This window comes from Hyaena hyaena, unplaced genomic scaffold (genome assembly GCF_003009895.1).
Source record: "Hyaena hyaena isolate Hyena2069 unplaced genomic scaffold, ASM300989v1 scaffold_391, whole genome shotgun sequence".
In the NCBI taxonomy this organism is placed as follows: domain Eukaryota; kingdom Metazoa; phylum Chordata; class Mammalia; order Carnivora; family Hyaenidae; genus Hyaena; species Hyaena hyaena.
The window spans coordinates 68,166-85,781 of NW_024081024.1; the positions used below are offsets into that span (position 1 = coordinate 68,166).

A 17,616-nucleotide genomic window follows, 5' to 3' on the forward strand; every position below is an offset into this window, starting at 1 on the left:
GCACAGAGGGGCTCAACTCAAAAACCATGAGAAAAATGATACAAATTTTTAGAAGTGGCAGCCAGAAAAGGCAATTTGAGGAGGCGGAATGGGTATTGCAATGCTCTGATAGTAGAAACCTGAATTGTTAAATGGTTGTGGAATGAATCTGGAAATATCTTCTTTAAAAAAATAGTCATTCCAAGGGTGTTTGGGTAGCTCAGTTGGTTAAGTGTCTGTCTCTTGATTTCAGCTCAGGTCTCACAAACTGTGAGATCAAGCCCCAAGTTGGGTCTGAGTTGACTGTGGGGAGCCCTCTTGGGATTCTGTCTCTCTCTCTCTATCTCTCTCTCTCTCAAAAATAAACATTAAAAAATAGGCATTCCATTGCTACTAGTAGATAAATAAGTTCTGCAGATTTTTTTTCTTTCATAGTTTACTGTCAATTTGGTTTCCATATAAGGTTCTGCAGATTTAATGTACAACATAATGATTATAGTCAACAATATTGTATTACAAACTTCAGAGTTACTAGATCTAAGAGACTAGATCTTCACTGTTTGCAACACAAAAAAACCCATAATTATGTGTTGGCTAAAGTTGTTAGCTAATGCTACTGTAGTAATCATATTGCAATATATAAATGTGTCAAACCAATACCTCAAACTTACACAATGTTATATGATGATATCTCAATAAAAAATTAAAAATTTTTGAAATGTTTGCTTAGTTTTGAGAGAGAGAGAGAGAGTGTATATGACTGGGGGAGGGGCAGAGAGAGAGGGAGGCACAGAATCCGAAACAGGCTCCAGGCTCTGAGCTGTCAGTGCAGAGCCTGTTGCAGGGCTCAAACTCACGAACTTCAAGATCATGACCTGAGCTGAAGTCGGACACTTAACTAATTGAGCCACCTAGGCACGCCCCTCTCAAATTTGAAGTACATTCTCCTTGACCCAGAAATTCCATCCTAGGGAATCTATTCTCTATATAAGGACATAGAAACAAGAATGTTTATTGCAGCTTTGTTTCTGATTACAAACAACAAAATACTGAATTAATAGTGAATTATTACTATTATTTTTAAAATAGTGAATTATTAATAGGAAAATGGTTGGGACACAACCATTCCAAGGAAAACTATGCAATATAAAGAATGTTAGCTGTCCAAATCTTTTACTGGTGAGGGTTTAGAAGTGCCATGCAAGAGGAAGAGCAGAAGGTCTGAGCCAACCAAACCGCTCTGTCAGGATCTTCACTTCTCTGAGCTCCAGACCCATCTTCATCTTCCACTTATGTGGTTCTTTTTTTAAATTTTTTATAGTTTATTTATTTTTGAGACAGAGCATGAGTAGGGGGAGGGGGCAGAGAAAGAGGGAGACACAGAATCCAAAACAGGCTCCAGGCTCAGAGCCTGATACGGGGCTCAAATCCATGAATCGTGAGATCTGACCTGAGCCGAAGTCGGATGCTTAACCGACTGAGCCACCCAGGTGTCCCTCCACTTATGTGATTCTAACCATAAGTGATCCTAAGTCCTTACACATGCTTGGCCTGAAATGTCCTCTGGTGCTTGACTTTCATGCTGGGAGTCTTCCTCTGCTCACCGCCTCCCCACTGCCTTTGATAAACAATCATCACCTGTGGACTGTAGCTTAAATTTCGCTTGGCTGTACGTTCTCACAATTTTTTTTTCTGAGCATGTTAGTCACTTATCCTGCTTCCAACTGCTGATTTTTTTTTCAGATTCCAGCTTTCTCGGTTGGGGCCTGACAATAGATCTACAGACTATGCTCACCATTTTCACGATAGCAATCTTTCTCAGTTAATTTACCCCAATGGCTAGCATCTCAGTAATCCACTAACCCAGATGATAAGACTTGTCTGTAGAACAAAAGAAATTAGTCAAAATGAGGCAATACCATTGAAGTTCATCTTCTCCTTTTTATCTGTATCCACCTCTCCTCCCGAACCAATATATGCTATGTATGTGGGTATGTTTCCATGTCTTTCTACATGCTAATATAATCATATATAAAATATCTGGACAGATACTGGGAAGTTAGCTTTGTTTAAAAATAGGATGTCTTAAATATATATATTTAAAATATATATATAGATTTCCTCTGCACCTTGCTTTTTCTCTCTAAAAAATATGATGTAGGGATCCCTTTCATTCATCCAGAAATGTTAATTTCCTGTGCCTTTCATTTCTTTCTTTCTTTTTTAGTGCTTATTTATTTTTGAGAGAGAGAGAGAGACAGAGCGTGAGTGGGAAAGGGGCAGAGAGAGGGAGACACAAAATCTGAAGCAGGCTCCAGGCTTTGAGCTGTCAGCACAGAGCATTACACAGGGCTTTAACTCATGAACTGCAAGATCATGACCTGAGTCGAAGTTGGACACTTAACCGACTGAGCCACCCAGGTACTCCTCCTGTGCCTTTCATTTCAAAAATCAGGGAAACTTCAACTATATTTCAAATATTTTCAGCCAAAGAAAACTTGGTTTCCCAGAGTGACCCATTCTTCAAGGATTCTGAATAGCTGAAGGTTTAACTGTACTTCGCAGCTTCTTACTAGGTTTCAGTAATTATAGTTCTATAAATTGATTGAAATTGAGTTGCAAATAAAATTTTTATGAAATGCTATATAATATATTGGTTGTAAATTTGGAGTACTACATAAATTTTATCTATTGCATTTCCTTGCAAACTTCATTTTTTAAAAAAGCCCTTTAAGTGTTTTTGGCAGGATTTTTTCTAAAAAATACTTCAAAATGGACTTTTTCTTGGCAATCCATATGATTTGCTGAAGTTTCTGCTGAGTATAAACTTACTATGTAAACATAAAACTTGATTCCACCAGTAAAAGCATCAACCATTTGTAAATGCCAATGGGCTTTATAAGCAATTTGCAGACTGTGAGTAAGGTCATCCTCTTTTTTTCCATATTTTCTCTGATGCTTATAATATGGGCCACAGAATCCTTAGTAAGGCTATTTGTGAATTCTCCTTTGCTTTAAGACCTCTTGACCTTTTGACTAAACATTCCTTCATTTTCCTGGAGTAAAGAATCTGATTTAAAAACTCTAGCCAGCTTACCTGATCACATTTCCTCCAGTATGTCAACTTAGCCATAACTGCTTTGAACATCTAACCTTTCCTTAACCCCCGTCACATTCATACAACTACACAAAACAATATATACAGTTCTTTTTCATTTATCAAAAGAAAGAATCCTTGGGGAATAAAGATTTGACAGCTCCTGTTACAAGATAATTGTAATACTTAAAAAAAGAGAGAGAGAGATGAGACAGATGGTGTACACTGGAGACATGTGGAAGTTTGCTTGAAAAATAGCTTCAGAAATTCAATTGAGACTGAAAAGAAATTATGCAAATTATCATTTTTGCATAAGAGCATCATGGAAAACAAGGAAATTATCTTAATCTTTAGTCTTCCATAATCTTGTCAAAGAGAAATATGTCAACTGGACGGATACCATCTTGGTTTCCTATTTAAAAAAAACTCAATAGCCATTCATTTTTTTCTTTGTTCTTTTTTTCCCCCTTATTTTAGAGAGAAAGAGGAGAGAGAGAGAGCATGCATGAGCTGGGGAGAGGACCAGAGGGGAAGCGAAAGAGAATTTTAAGCAGGCTCCATTCTCAGCACAGACTCTGTCTTAGGGCTTGATTCTGTGATTCTGGGATCATGACCTGAGCCAAAATCAACTCATGACCTGAGTTGGTTGCTCAACTGACTGAGCCACCCAAGCACCCCTATAGCCACTCATTTGAATTACAGAGAAGAGATTGTTTTGAATGAGATGATTAAAAACATTATCTTCTATATTGCTATGCTGAGGTCTAATTCATTAACACCAAATATTAATGCATTTTTTTGAGAGAGAGAGAGTGCGCGCGTGCATGCACACAGACACACACACGTGGGGGAGGGGCAGAGAGACAGACAGACAGACAGACTCTGAATCAGGCTCCAGGCTCCGAGCTGTAAGTGCAGAGCCTGATGCAGGGCTTGACGAAAGGCTTGTCAATGGGTTTTGACACAGGGCTTGAACTCACAAACTATGAGATCATGACCTGAGCCGAAGTCAGATGCTTAACCAACTGAGCCACCGAGGCACCCCAACTATTAACACACTTTTTGATGAGTTATTTAATAGTTGTATCATATGTAATTTACATGGGAAATGCTTCATAATAAATTTATTAGATATCTCATCAAATCTCAATGGCATAAAATGATGACGGAAATTTAATTTTAAAAATTATGGTTATTACTTTAACAAATTTTTCAAAGTGCCCCTTTAAACTTCATGTTTGCCTGATTCACACATGACACAAAATTTTTTAAAAAAGGAAACATGTATAAGTCACCATGAGGATAGAAATTCTAAAGAAGAGTGTGAAGGCTGGGGTGAACATTTTGGTGGTACAGGTTTAGGGGAATGAGGGGCAGAAAAATAGTAAGGAAACTGATGTCAGCAGAAGAAGGTAAACTACTTCCTGAATTCAGGCAAGTTTTCAGAAAAATGAGTTGAAGTATAGTTTGATCAGTACCCAGTGTGATGATAATTATTCTTTTAAAAACATGAATAAACATATTTTACTTAGAAGCAAGGAAGAGAGAAGGTGAAGCGCTGGCTACAGACAGAAGAAAACATTATGGGATCATTTGTACTCATTATGACATGAGTCATATGGCAGTCTTATAACCAAAAAAGAAACCTGGGTCATGTATTGTGAATCTCTAGTGTGTGTGTGTGTGTGTGTGTGTGTGTGTGTGTGCGCGCGCGCGCATGTTTAAGCTGGCCTATTTAAATGCTTAGAAAAGTCGACCTTTATCCTTAAATTTGATCAGAAAAAAAGAAGTCTGAAAATTGATAAACAATCTTTAATATATAAAGATGGGTTACCAAAAAAGATTATGGAATTTCATTTCCCAAAGACGGTTAGATAAAGGGATGGATATTTATCTACTCTCTCTCTAATAGTTGGGTTAGGTAAAGTTTGCTTAGAAGCAAAAAGACCACTTCAAGGCTTAAACTTTTAAAATGATAATGGAATTTGACAAGAGAAAGTATTTTTAATAGAAGCTAAGAAATCCCATTATATTTTCTTCATATAGGTTAAATTTTTCTTTGTACTTGGGTCAGAAAATATATTAGAGGTATCTGGTTTTCAAGCATTTTTTTAAACTAAAGTTTAACAGTATTGAGCAACACGACCTTCTGCGGCATGATGTGGATGACCCTGGTCACATTTGGGGTCCTAGGGTAAATTGAGGCCAGCCATGTGTATTTCTCTGGGCAGACTAATATTTTTACTTCCCTTTAAACACATATTCTTGGGGTGCGTGGGTGGCTCAGTCGGTTGAGCATCTGACTTCGGCTTAGGTCACAATCTTGCAGTTTGTGGGTTCAAGCCCTGCATCAGGCTCTGTGCTGACAGCTCAGAGCCTGGAGCCTGCTTCGGATTCTGTGTCTCCCTCTCTCTGTCCCTCCCCTGATCATGCTCTGTCTCTCTGTCTCTCCAAAATAAATAAATGTTAAAAAAATATTTATTAAGAGGAGAAACAGCATTGCACGGTGAAGGCGGCAGAAAGCGGGGGACAGACTAGAATGAATGGAATTGAAACACTCAATGGCTCTTCTGTTGTCCCCAAAAAACCAGCAATGGCTCCAAGCTCCCATATCCTTCTCGGCAAAAGTAAAGCCCATTAGAGATGAGCTTCCTTGGTCAGTGCCCAGGCTACCTCCCTTTTAATGTGCTTCTGGGTGACCACAGGTTAGATTTCTTAAATTGTGGTCCCAGCAACACCTACATTAGAATCACTTGATTCTTGAACCCATGCTAGACCTACCTAAGAATCTGTACCAGTGAGACTAGGATGTCTGTATTTTTAAGAAGCTTTGTAGGTGATCTGGATTGTGCAAAACTTCAAGAACCACTCCCTGAAGGCCAGTTTAGAATCAGAGTCAGCTTAGAGCACTCCAGCTCACCCCAGGTACTCTGTTGTCAAATAGCTCCTCAAATGTTCAGACCCGTTTCAAGAAGGCTGGAGGAAGATTCAGATCAGTTACCTCCCACTCATCAGTCTTTCTCCCTAGCATCCATCCTGATTGAACTGAAATCTTCGGGGAATGTCTATAAATACTCCATCTGCTCAGATTTTCTGCCAGACAGTGAAGTTTGCACCACCTTCCCACTACTGTAGACCAAAATAACTTCTCTGGGCTTGCCTGATTCTAACTGGTAAGAACCCCTCTTCCTGACAATTAGGGTGCTTCAAGACCTCTTGGGTTTTTACAAGAGGAATCTGTTGCCCTTAGATATCCTTTATGCACTTAGGATGGTGATAAATTTTTACTGCTGGAAAGAACCTCAGAAATAATCCAATCCACTCTCCAATTATGTGGAAACAAATGCAGATGTACACAGAAAAGGAGACCAGGAACAAACATTTTATTGAGCCCCACTATGTGCCATAAAGTCACAGAGCTAGAATTTTCAAGGAGTTCTGTCATTAATTTTTCACAATAAGCTTTCAAAGTAGATAACATTATATTCGTTTGTACAGATAAGGAAATTGAAACTTAGAAAATTAAAGAAATTTGCAAAGTCATTTAGTTAACGGGCAATGGATCCAGTATTGAATCTAGATTCTAATAAAAATAATATTATCATTAAGTACTCACCATGTGTAGGGCATAGTTCCAAGCATTTTCATTAACATATAAAATCTCCACAAAACCTCTGAGGCAGATATTAATTTTATCCCCATTTTACTAGGGAAATTTAGGCACAGGAGACTAGAAACTTGCTTGAAGTTTACACAGTTAGTAAATAGAGAAGGCTTTGATTCCAAAGCTCTTTCCAGAATCAAGTACTCTGGAAAGACTGAAAGCAGGGAAAATATTCGCTATTCAAATAGAAGATAAACAGTCCTGAAATAAGGATTGGGAGAAGGGGCAGATTTGAAAAGCACTTTTGGGGTGCCTGGGTGGCTCAGTCAGGTAAGCATCCAACTTCAGCTCAGGTCATGATCTCACGGTTCAGGCTCTGTGCTGACAGCTCTGGAGCCTGCTTTTGGATTCTGTGTCTCCCTCTCTCCCTCCCCCTCCCCCCCTCCTCTCACTCTTTCTCAAAAACAAATAAACATTAATTTTTTTAAAAAATAAAAAGCACTTCTGGTGGTCTTTGGATCATTTATCTGGCTGTGTGGTGGAGGGAGCAGAGGGGAAAGGAGAGACTCGAGATAACTGAATTTTCTTGCTTGGAAAACTAAGTAGATGATGATGAAGACCTTGAATGAATACAAACTGGCATTCCATTTAAGTTCTGTGCTATGTAGCTGGAATTTAGCTTTTTCTGCATCTTAACTGTGAATAGGAAGAATCATGTGTCCTCTTATGCATAAAACTTAGTGACTGATAGATTATAAGAAAGATTCTCAACGGAGTTTGGAACATTGCCTGATTTCCTATCTGTAGATCAGCAAAGCACTAAGTATATTTGTAGCTTTAGGATGGTAATAAATGTAATTCTACACTTGACTCATTCTTTGAGACTCATTCACTGGTACCCACCATGGGTTGGTTGTCCAGGCTACAGTGGTGAAGAAGACAGATTCAGTGCCTTCAGGGAGCTTATATTCAGGCAAGGGAGAGAGGCAAGAAACAAGCTATCAAAAAGCCTCTGAAGAGTACTATAAAGAAGGTAAACAGAGTGCTGTGGTAGAACATGATAGTGTAGGGTCCAGGTGACACAGGGGCTCATAAGAGTTGGAAGGTGCTTGATTTTTATTCCAAGTATGGCAGAAAGAAATTGATGAGTTTTGAGAAAGGGAGTAACATGATCTGTTATGCATTTTTTGTTATCTTGCTCTGAGTGTCACTACATTCAAGGCAAGACTGTGGGGACAGGAGTGGGAGCAGAGAAGCTGGTTAGGAGGGCTGGAGGCAAAGAGTGATCTATGGTGGCTTGAATAAAGACACAGCCGAGCAAAAGGAAGTGGTAGAAATTGATATATATTCTGAGGGTAGCTGGCAGTCTTGTTGATGGAGAAGGATGGAGAGGAAGAGAGAGAAATCAAAGATGACCCCTAGGTTTCTAGTTTACACAACTGGGTAAACATTGTTTTCACTTCCCAATGTTGCAGCAACTGGAGGCAGGATAAGTTTTGAAGGAAAATAATGATCAGATACAGGTATGTGTAAGTATGATACCAAAGCTTATAGAAGAGTGGTTTGGCCTGGGAATTTAAAAGTCCGATTTGTGTCATAACATTGTCACTAAAAGGAATAACTGCTTTATACCTCATTTTCCCCCCATCTACAAATGGGGATGATTATATCTGCTTTTACTGCTTAAGAGGGATGCTTAGAAGATAAATGAGATAACATATATAAAAGTACTTTGAAGTCTTGGGAGGATCAGTACTGTATTAAGCCAAGCTATCATTATTGTGTACAGGGTGTGTTTATATTTTCATGTATCTACTCAAAGTCGCAGGGGCCATAAACATATCATGTTTACATTCTTTTCTTCAAGTTCAGTTCCCAGAAATGGTGAGATGAACATGATTCTCTTTACCCAACTGTCCCTTTCCCCTATAGTATTCTTATGACTGGATTTTGCAATTGTGTTTTCTCAAACTTTTCAAAGCCCGTGGGAAGGAAGGATTTTACCTAGTATACCTCTGCCTGTGTAATTCTCAGCAGATAATGATAATGAGATCTTTCTTCAGTGGAGATGTACAGATTACAAAGAACCAGCACATGATTTCATTGAATCTTCCAAGAACACCCTAAGAAAGGTTTGATCTATTTCACCATTTAATGGAAGCAAGATGGCTCAACAGTTTAAAGTAATTTGCCTAAAATTTTTCTTTACAGCTAGAGTAATTAAGGCTAACAGAAGAGTTGTGTTCTACAAAATATAGTGAAGTAGCACTAGGAGCATTCAAAGAACCGTGTGCCAGATAATAATATTCATGGGATGTGTGGGGGTGCTTTTTTGAGCACTGCAGTCTTGGGCACACTGTCTTTAGTTCTTTGATAATGGGTGTGTCTAGTGATTTTCTTGCCTAGCTTCAAGAGCTGCACCATTCCACCCATGACTTTATATACTGTTCTCTGTAAAAACAAACCAAAAACCAAAATAAGAACAAACAAAACAAAAATTGTCCCTTGCTCTCCAAAGTAATTACATGATGAACAGTGTCTTCTTTCCCTTGGGAGCAGACATAGTACACTTGGTTTTGCCCGAGGCGGAATGTTAAGAGAGGGTACTTGGAATGCAGAGACCTGAGGTTGAGCCTTGTGATTTTGTGACCTAGGAATGAAATGAACCTATTTGAACTTCGGTTTCAAAAACTGTGAACTGTATATACTAATATTTATGTTTACTGACTGTACTTTTCCAGTCAGCCTCACCTTCACCCACACAGTTCCAGATACAGAAGTACACAGGCTAAGCAGTCACTTTCAGAGTGCTTTGTTTCTAGATTATTGGATTAAAAATTCTCCATCCTTGGGGCACTTGGGTGGCTCAGTCGATTGAAAGATGATGGACTTTAGCTTAGATCATAATCTGGTAGTTCTTAAATTCAAGCTCCACATGGGAGCTGGCTGCTGTCAGCACAAATCCCTCACCAATTCTGATCCTCCATCCTCCTCTCTCTGCCCCTCCCCCACTTGCTCTCTCCCCAAAATAAATAAATATTAAAAAAAAATCTTCATTCTGTTCATTCCTGCCTCTTGCTTTCTCAGGTCAAATGCATGTGTATTTGCTCACTTCTAACAGAGGGGGAAGGGGGCTGTTTCTGGTGTTCACACAAGATGATTCTCGGCATATTAATCTATTTAGAACAAAGCTAAAGAGGGATGAGTATCAGATTGCAGTAAGGATTGAATTAATGGATGTAGAATGTTTAGCATGTTCCATGTATGATCAATAATTATTAACTTACAATTTCTCTCTTACTTAGGTGATCTCATTTGTCTGAATAGCTGAGTTGTGGCCTGGGTGGAGACTGGAGAATAATCTAACTTTCCTTCAGAATGTCACACTGTGGTTGCTGGCCACGCGGGAATTTCTTGCATACTACGTGTAACCCTTCTTATTTTCGCCTAGTTTCTGCCCACCTTTTGAGGAAGGGTATTTGGGATAACTTTTTGTAAGCGGATGGTAAATGCAAATACAATTATGACAACTTTGAGATAATGACAGCATCTTAACTTGTTTTCCCCTCTGAGTTGAGTCTGAAAAACAACCCTCAAAACCTGTGGACGTGTTTTTCAAAACTACATTTCAGAGCGTACAGGTGTGCGCCCGGGGCAACCGAAACAAAGATTACAGTGGTGATTATGGCTGCCTCCCAGGCTCAGATAAAAGAGGCGCCTCTCAGCTAGCTTTACGGTGCCAGCTCACCTGGGGTCAGACTTTGAATTTTCCCCATTTAGGGTCTAACAGTAACCTCCCCCGCCCCAACTGTTTTCCTCGCCTCTCTCCCCTCGCATTTGGAGCTATTGGGTCAGCAATCCTCCCAGCCGGCTCGGGTTTGTGCCCCGGGGAGGCAGCGCGGTGCCTGGGTGCGGGCAGACGGCGGAGCAAGGCCCGAGAATGGGCGGGTGGACAGCTGCCCCGGGGCTGTCACCCCCCCGCCCCCCGCCCGCTGATCCGACTTGCCTCCCTGGGACCTCAGGGGTAACAGCGCTCCGCTCTCACTCTACCAAGTGTGTCCGGAGGGCCAGAGGAACAGATGCTGAGGAAAAGTGGGAGCAGTTCCCGCCAGGGCTGCTCCCGCCCCTTCCTCGCCCCGGCCCCTCCCGCGCCGCGGCAGGTCCCGCCCCGAGTCGTCCGTCCCGGGCCGCCGGGCACCACCGGGCCGGAGGAGGACGCGGCCGGCCCCTGCCCCGTGGCGCCTTCCTTCTTCATCCGTCGCCACTCCCAAGGCTCACCCCCTCCGGTGGCTTCAGTTCTTCAGGCGTGTTTTCCTCAGGGAAAGGCGTGTGCCCCGAAACCGTCCATCTCACTCGCTCTCGGGGACCCCCGCTTCCTGGACTCTCGGCCCTCGCAGCGCCCCCTCAGGCCGCCGCCCCCATCACGCCCCCGGGGGCGGGCGGGGACCGCGCGCAGGTACCTCAGGGCCGGGAGGAAGGAGCGCCGGCCCCGCAGTTCCCGGAGGTGCCGCGCCCGCTCCGGGGGGAGGCGCTGTGGTGCGGGGCCGCCCCCTGGCGCCCCGGGCGCCCGCTGCGGCTCGGCCTCCTCCTCCTCCTCCTCTTCCTCCGCCCTCCTCGGCTGGGAAAGTGGGAGGCGGCGGCGGCGGCGGCGGCGTGTGTGTGCGCGCGTGAGGGGGGCAGCAGAGAGGAGACTCCGGGTGCCGCCGCGGCGTCAGAGACACTGCGCGCGGCGGGCGCGGCGGGGCCGCATCTGCATCGGTCTCCGCCGCCGCTGCGGGGCCGCGAACAAAGAGGAGGAGCCGAGGCGCGAGGTAGGGCTCGGGGCCGCGGGGCCGAGGAGGCGGTGGTCGGGGAGCCCCTCTCTCCTCCGCGCTGGTCTGTCCCCCCTGTCCCTCCGCCCTCGGGTCCCCGCGGGCCCGGAGCCGGGACGGTGCCGCGGCCTCGCTGCTTTCTCCTGGCAGGAAGCTGCCGCGGCTCCGTGTCGCGGTCTCCCGGGGGCGCAGCCCAGCACTCCCCGCTCTCCCGAAGGCTCGGTCTCTCTGGGGACTCACTCCCGCCTCATCTCTGCGGCGTCAGAGACGTTTCCCGGTGGCACTTTGTGGGGCTGACTCTCGCAACTTAAGGCTCCGAATTTATTTTTAAGTCCTTGAAAACTTCCAGCAGTCGTTCGGGCGTGGGGGGGTGGGGGGTGGATTTATGTGCCTGGCCTGACCCACAGGGTGGCGGGGAGGAGGCTGTTGAATTGAGATCCCCGTTCCGGCCCCCGCAGGGCCGCAGCCGCCGCCCGGGACCCTGCCTCCCCTGCCGCCGGTCGGCGACACCTGGCTCCCGGGGGGTGTCTGCGGCGAGCGGCCGCCGCGCCTCCCTGCGGGTCTGGGAGTACCTGCGCTTGGCGGCGTGGGAGAGGGGCGCAGCCCTGGGGCACCCCGCTCCCCGGCTCTGTCAAGAACAGCTGTTAATGCTTCCAGCAAAATCCTGTTCCCCTCTCTCTCCCAAGCGTTCCCATTCGCATTTATTTCGGAGGTAGGGGAGAGCGGCGCAGGCACTGCTTCAAACGCTTTTTCCTGAATGGCCCCGTTTTCATGTTACGCTCGCAGTTTTCAGCCCAGCATTCCATTGTCAAATTCTTCTGGCGATCATTTTGCCAGATTTTTCTGAATGGGGTTAGAATGTTCCGTTTCAGAGTTTGTCAGGCACTGCACTGAAGGGTGCTTTTCTAGTTGAGCTGCTTTCAAGCAAATCTTTGGCCGTGTCGTTTAGAATTGTCAACCTTCGGCTCATTTTGGTTGGGCGAGATTAAACAGTTCTATTTTGAAGACCAAGGAAGAAACATATGTATCTAATATTGGGATCATTTACCACAAGTGATCACATGAGGCATGGTTTCTTAAACACGAAAGTGGCTTAAAGATCGGGAAGTCTGTTGGATTTAAAAATACTTTCAGGTAGAGGAAACTTTCAGTTGCTTCTGTTCAGCTTCTCATATGAGTTGAGGAGGACTTTATGAAGGCAGCCAGTATCACTTCGAGAGCCGGAGAAGTTATGCTTTTTATTGCATTTCATAAATCCCGTTTTATTACAGGAATCCCGCATAGTGCTTGATAACTGTTTCTGCACAGTGAACTCCTAGGTATCTTTAGGGATTCGTTTTGAATTGTTTAAAAAGCCCACTTTGTATTTAATTGTTGACTTTGGAGTTCAGGAACCACATTCCAAAGCAAAGCTGCACTATTCAGAGGAAGTAGTTTTGTGTACTTTTTTGGTCCTCGGCCCCTGTGTGAAAACTTTCGTCCAAGCAACAGTACTAATTTTCTGTCTTCTCTCCTCTCCCTCCCCCATTACTCCAGAGCAAAGTCTGAAATGGATGTTACATGAATCCCTTTAAGGGATGCACACAACTATGAACATTTCTGAAGCCTTTTCTCAGTAAACTAGATAAAGATGGATGAATCTGCCTTGTTGGATCTTCTGGAGTGTCCTGTGTGTCTAGAGCGGCTCGACGCTTCTGCAAAGGTCTTGCCTTGCCAGCACACGTTTTGCAAACGATGTTTGCTGGGGATTGTAGGTTCCCGAAATGAACTCAGATGCCCCGAGTGCAGGACTCTGGTTGGCTCGGGCGTCGAGGAGCTTCCGAGTAACATCCTGCTGGTCAGACTTCTGGACGGCATCAAGCAGAGGCCTTGGAAACCTGGCCCTGGAGGGGGCAGTGGGACGAACTGCACAAACGCATTAAGGGCTCAGAGCAGCACTGTGGCTAATTGTAGCTCAAAAGATTTGCAGAGCTCCCAGGGCGGACAGCAGCCGCGGGTGCAAGCCTGGAGCCCCCCGGTGAGGGTGAGTAGCCTGTAGAAGCGTTTTGGTGAATCAAGGTGGTGACGACTACATTTTCTTTCTTTTTGCTCTAGCTTGATATTTCCTAAATCAGATCGTTGCTAAAGAAGCCACACTTCCTGCAACAGATAGGAAATTGTGCCTTGGGATTTTTTCCCCCCTTTTGGAATGAGTGGGTATAGGTAACAGATTTTTGTTTTTTAAATTCTCTCCTGATAGTCACTATTACCTTTTAAGATAAATTTTGGGAAACAGGTAGCAACTATTCACTGAAACCTAAAACAAAGCAGCTCATTTGTGCTTATTTTAAAATGGAAACTTGGTATGATTTTGGGTCTCCTGGGTGGCTAAGTTGGTTGGGCTGCCGACTTTGGCTCAGGCCATTATCTCACGGTTCATGGGTTTGAGCCCCGCATCAGGCTCTGTGCTGACAGGTAGCTCAGAGCCTGGAGCCTGTTTCATATTCTGTGTCTGCCTCTCTCTCTGAACCTCCCGTGCTCACGCTGTCTCTCTCAGAAATAAACAAAAGAAAACAAAATGTTAAAAAAAAGAAATTTGGTATGATTTTCCCTTTTTCACGTAGTTGGGGGAATCATAATTATGTATGTATGTATACATATATATGTTATAAATATGTGTGTGGGTGGATCATAAGTAGGAAATTAAACCTTAATTTGTATGTTGCATTGGGCCATTCGAGCCATTCTTTTGGTTTTATGAATGCACAGCACATATTTTACTGGTTGGAGGAATTCTTAACAAATTATGGCCACAGGTAGCAGAGTTTCGTTGCTGTAGCAACGAAATGTCATTTAGGACTACAGTGTAACAGAGAATCTAGCTTTATGTTGGGTTTCATAGGGAGTGAAAAGAAATGTTTCCATCAAAATGATTTTTCTTGGGGTTTTCGGTTTGAGCTGAAATAATTTTAAGTGAAGGTAAATATTTGGACAGTTACCACATTTTAAATCCCTAGAATGTAAGGTATTCTGAATAAATCTATATTATGTTATAGGTAATGGTATTCCATTAAGACATGTTTTTCTCATTTTTGTAAAAATAAAAAGTAGTTATGGGCATTAGATAATTAAAACAATTTCATTTTTGTTGGAAGAAACAATTCTGATGCTTGGCCAAACTGATAAAATATATGTTTAAACAACAGTTAATTTGGGTAAGAATATTTTTTTTTCTCAACTATTCATGGTAGCCACTTAAAACTGATTTCTTTTACTTAGTGTTCATGTTGGAACAGCGTATTGAGATGGCGTTAGATGGTATTAATTCACAGATGTGAATATCAGACAGCTATAACCATTCCCTCACTCTCTTCTCAAGCTCATCTTTTAAAATGATACAAAGTATTTATATCACTAGATGTAAAATAGGAAAGTGTTTTAATTACTAGGAAACAGTTTTATTTTTAGGCTGTCAAGCTTCTTTTGATTTATATTTAATTTTTTTTTTGGAGCTAGTGAGAACTTTGGGTTAGAAGACCATGTATTGTGAACTTGGTCTGCTTATAGCACTTCTCTTAGATTTCCTTTATTTTACGGCATTTGCTGGTGCATTGATTAGTGTATATGGTCATTAATATTTTAACCTCAGAACAAGTGATCAAGTTGATTATTTCTGAGACAGCTGACCCGGGTCTGCTTAGCTTATAAGGGAGTAGATTTGCTTCTTTTGGAGAGATTTTGTTTCCTTGTTAATTGGACTGGAGAGATTGTAGCTCCTGGCTATGAATGGAAGTATTTTAGTTGTTGACACATTGCCTTACCTGTTGTGAGGAATGCACTGAATGTTTGATTACTGATAAAAAGGAACTTTAAAAAAGGGCTCCAGCATTTAACTTAACATCCTTTGAATTTTAAGTTTTCTTTCCAATATAGAGAATGACCATGTAATGGCTGTAATGTTCATTTAGTTCAGTTGCGAAACTTCCCAAATTGAGCTTCACTTTTCTTAGGTAAATTGTTTTCTGATTTTGATGATGTTACTGCTGTTTTTCTGGCTTCTATGGTTTCCTAATTTGCTTCATGTTTCTTCTTTAGCATGAGAAAAATTATTCACCAAGAAGCCCTGCTCAACTTGAGCTTTATGACCTGTATAAAATAGTTGAAGTCCATAAAACAGAAGATGATGTCTGTTACATTAGGGGGCAAGGAGGCATGAAAAGTAGAGGCCAAAACAAGAAGCAAAATTATTCAGTAATCTGGGTTCATGAAATTATTGCAATTCTTATAAAAAGAACAGTTTTATTTTTCTTGTCTAAAATAATTTCTCATTAACAGTTACTGGTACCTTTTGTTTTCAAGTATTCAAAAGAACCAGGGCTGCATAAATAGTCCAAATACCTGAAAGTTAAATACATCTCAGAAAATACTCCTTTTAAAAAAGAACTCCATAACATACAGACATGTGGAGGTTGTAATGCACTCCTTGGGACACTTTACTGAGGTGAGTGACCATAATAAATCCCAAACAAGCCTTCTGCTCTCTTAGATGTTCTGACACAACCGAGTGGTGCATGAGCCTGTTTCCACATGTTGCACAAAGCTGAAAGTGATAACATGTGGAATGTTGCTTCAGTTTATTAGTTATGTTCTATGTTCCATTAGATTGTGACCATGTGGCTTCCTCATGTGTTCAGCTGAGGTAGATTGAGTGTTATCAGCAGATATGAACATTTCCAATGTGTGACACAGATCTTGTTCCCAGAATTTTAGTGTTTCCTGCCTAATATGAAGAAGAAAATGAAAAAGTGTTGGATTGGAGTCACCATGGGAATCTGTCAGTTCTTTAGCCCAAGTAAAGAATTCTTGTTGGTTTTAGGCCAAAGTTGAGCAGTGGAATGAGCCACAAGGAGAGGGTGACTGCAGATATCTGTTCAAATGGACTGAAAAATACCTGCAAAAGAGAATTAATACATAAATACATGTATACGGAAAATTACATATGGAAAACATGTTTAAGTAATTTCTGCAGAATTACGACATAAGAGAACAGTTAGATTTCAGCTTTCTCTGTGTGGTTCCATTCGTTCAAGATCTATTAATATCTATGCACCTTTCTGTCTAGGAATTATTACTAATGATTTCACACTGCCTCTATTTCAATGTGAATGTATTCAGTAAAAATAGATTACATAACCACTGATTTACACTAACTTACACTCACTCTTTCCTTTAGCTAACAAATATTTATTGAGCACTTACTCTGTGCCAGGCACTGGTCTGGCTGCTCAGTGGAAGATGAAGATACAGATTCTGCTTAGGAACTTATGAGTATGTGTTAATCTTGTGAGAGAGACACACGTTAATAACAATAACAACGCAAGTATGGAATTAAACTTGGTGAGTGTTATGACAAAGTGAGGGGAGAGGATAGGAGAAGAATCTGTGTATAGTGTCAGGGTAAATTGTGTGTGTGTGTGTGTGTGTGTGTGTGGTCGGTCTTCAAAAGCTTCCTTGAGGACGAGGCATTTAAGCTGAGATCTTAAGCACAAAATTATATTAATTAGTTGAGAGAGGGCTGGGCAGGTGAAGAGGAGTGGGGAAGAGTGTTCCAGTGTCTTTGATCTACAGCCCACTATATGACTTCTGGGAAGAGCCAATGTAAGGTGAATGTGAACTAAACAAGGGTCAGGGATAGTGACCTGAGATGAGGCCTCTAGTAATGTACAAGGCATCAAGAGCCACCACAGGCCACATGGTATAAAGGGCCAGATGATTGGTATAGGTAGTAAGTGCTCTGCATTTGAGATTAGGAAAACGAATCATTAGGACTAAGATGATCATCAGGACTTAGAACAGGAATAGGAACTTGGTGCCAAAGGACTGAGAGAAGAAAGATAGGGAATTTGGGGGCAGCGGGTGAAATTCCCTTCTGCAAATGTAGAGTTTGCTTTCGTTTCTCCATAGCTACCTACACTGAGCTCCTTCCTCTCCCTTTCCCTATCGTTGACTGTTAGGGCTGAATTGTATCCCCTCGAAATTCATAAGATGAAGTCCTATCCCCCAATATGTCAGAATGTGACTGTGTTTGGGAAATAGCAAATTTAAGGAGGTAATTAAGGTCAAATTAGCATGTCCTAATAAAGACA

The 17,616-nt window shown here is 42.3% G+C and overlaps 1 protein-coding gene across 1 annotated transcript in view; it reads left to right on the plus strand.

Moving 5' to 3' along the window:
• The first annotated feature begins 11,372 nt into the window (after positions 1–11,372).
• The window catches only part of SH3RF1 (SH3 domain containing ring finger 1), a 182,609-nt gene continuing 176,365 nt past the window's right edge, over positions 11,373–17,616 (plus strand). Inside the window, exons 1-2 of the mRNA XM_039251510.1 lie at positions 11,373–11,491; positions 13,028–13,514. Of these exons, the coding sequence (XP_039107441.1) occupies positions 13,122–13,514 (393 nt within the window). The 5' untranslated portion in view covers positions 11,373–11,491; positions 13,028–13,121. The remainder of the gene's footprint in view (positions 11,492–13,027; positions 13,515–17,616) is intronic.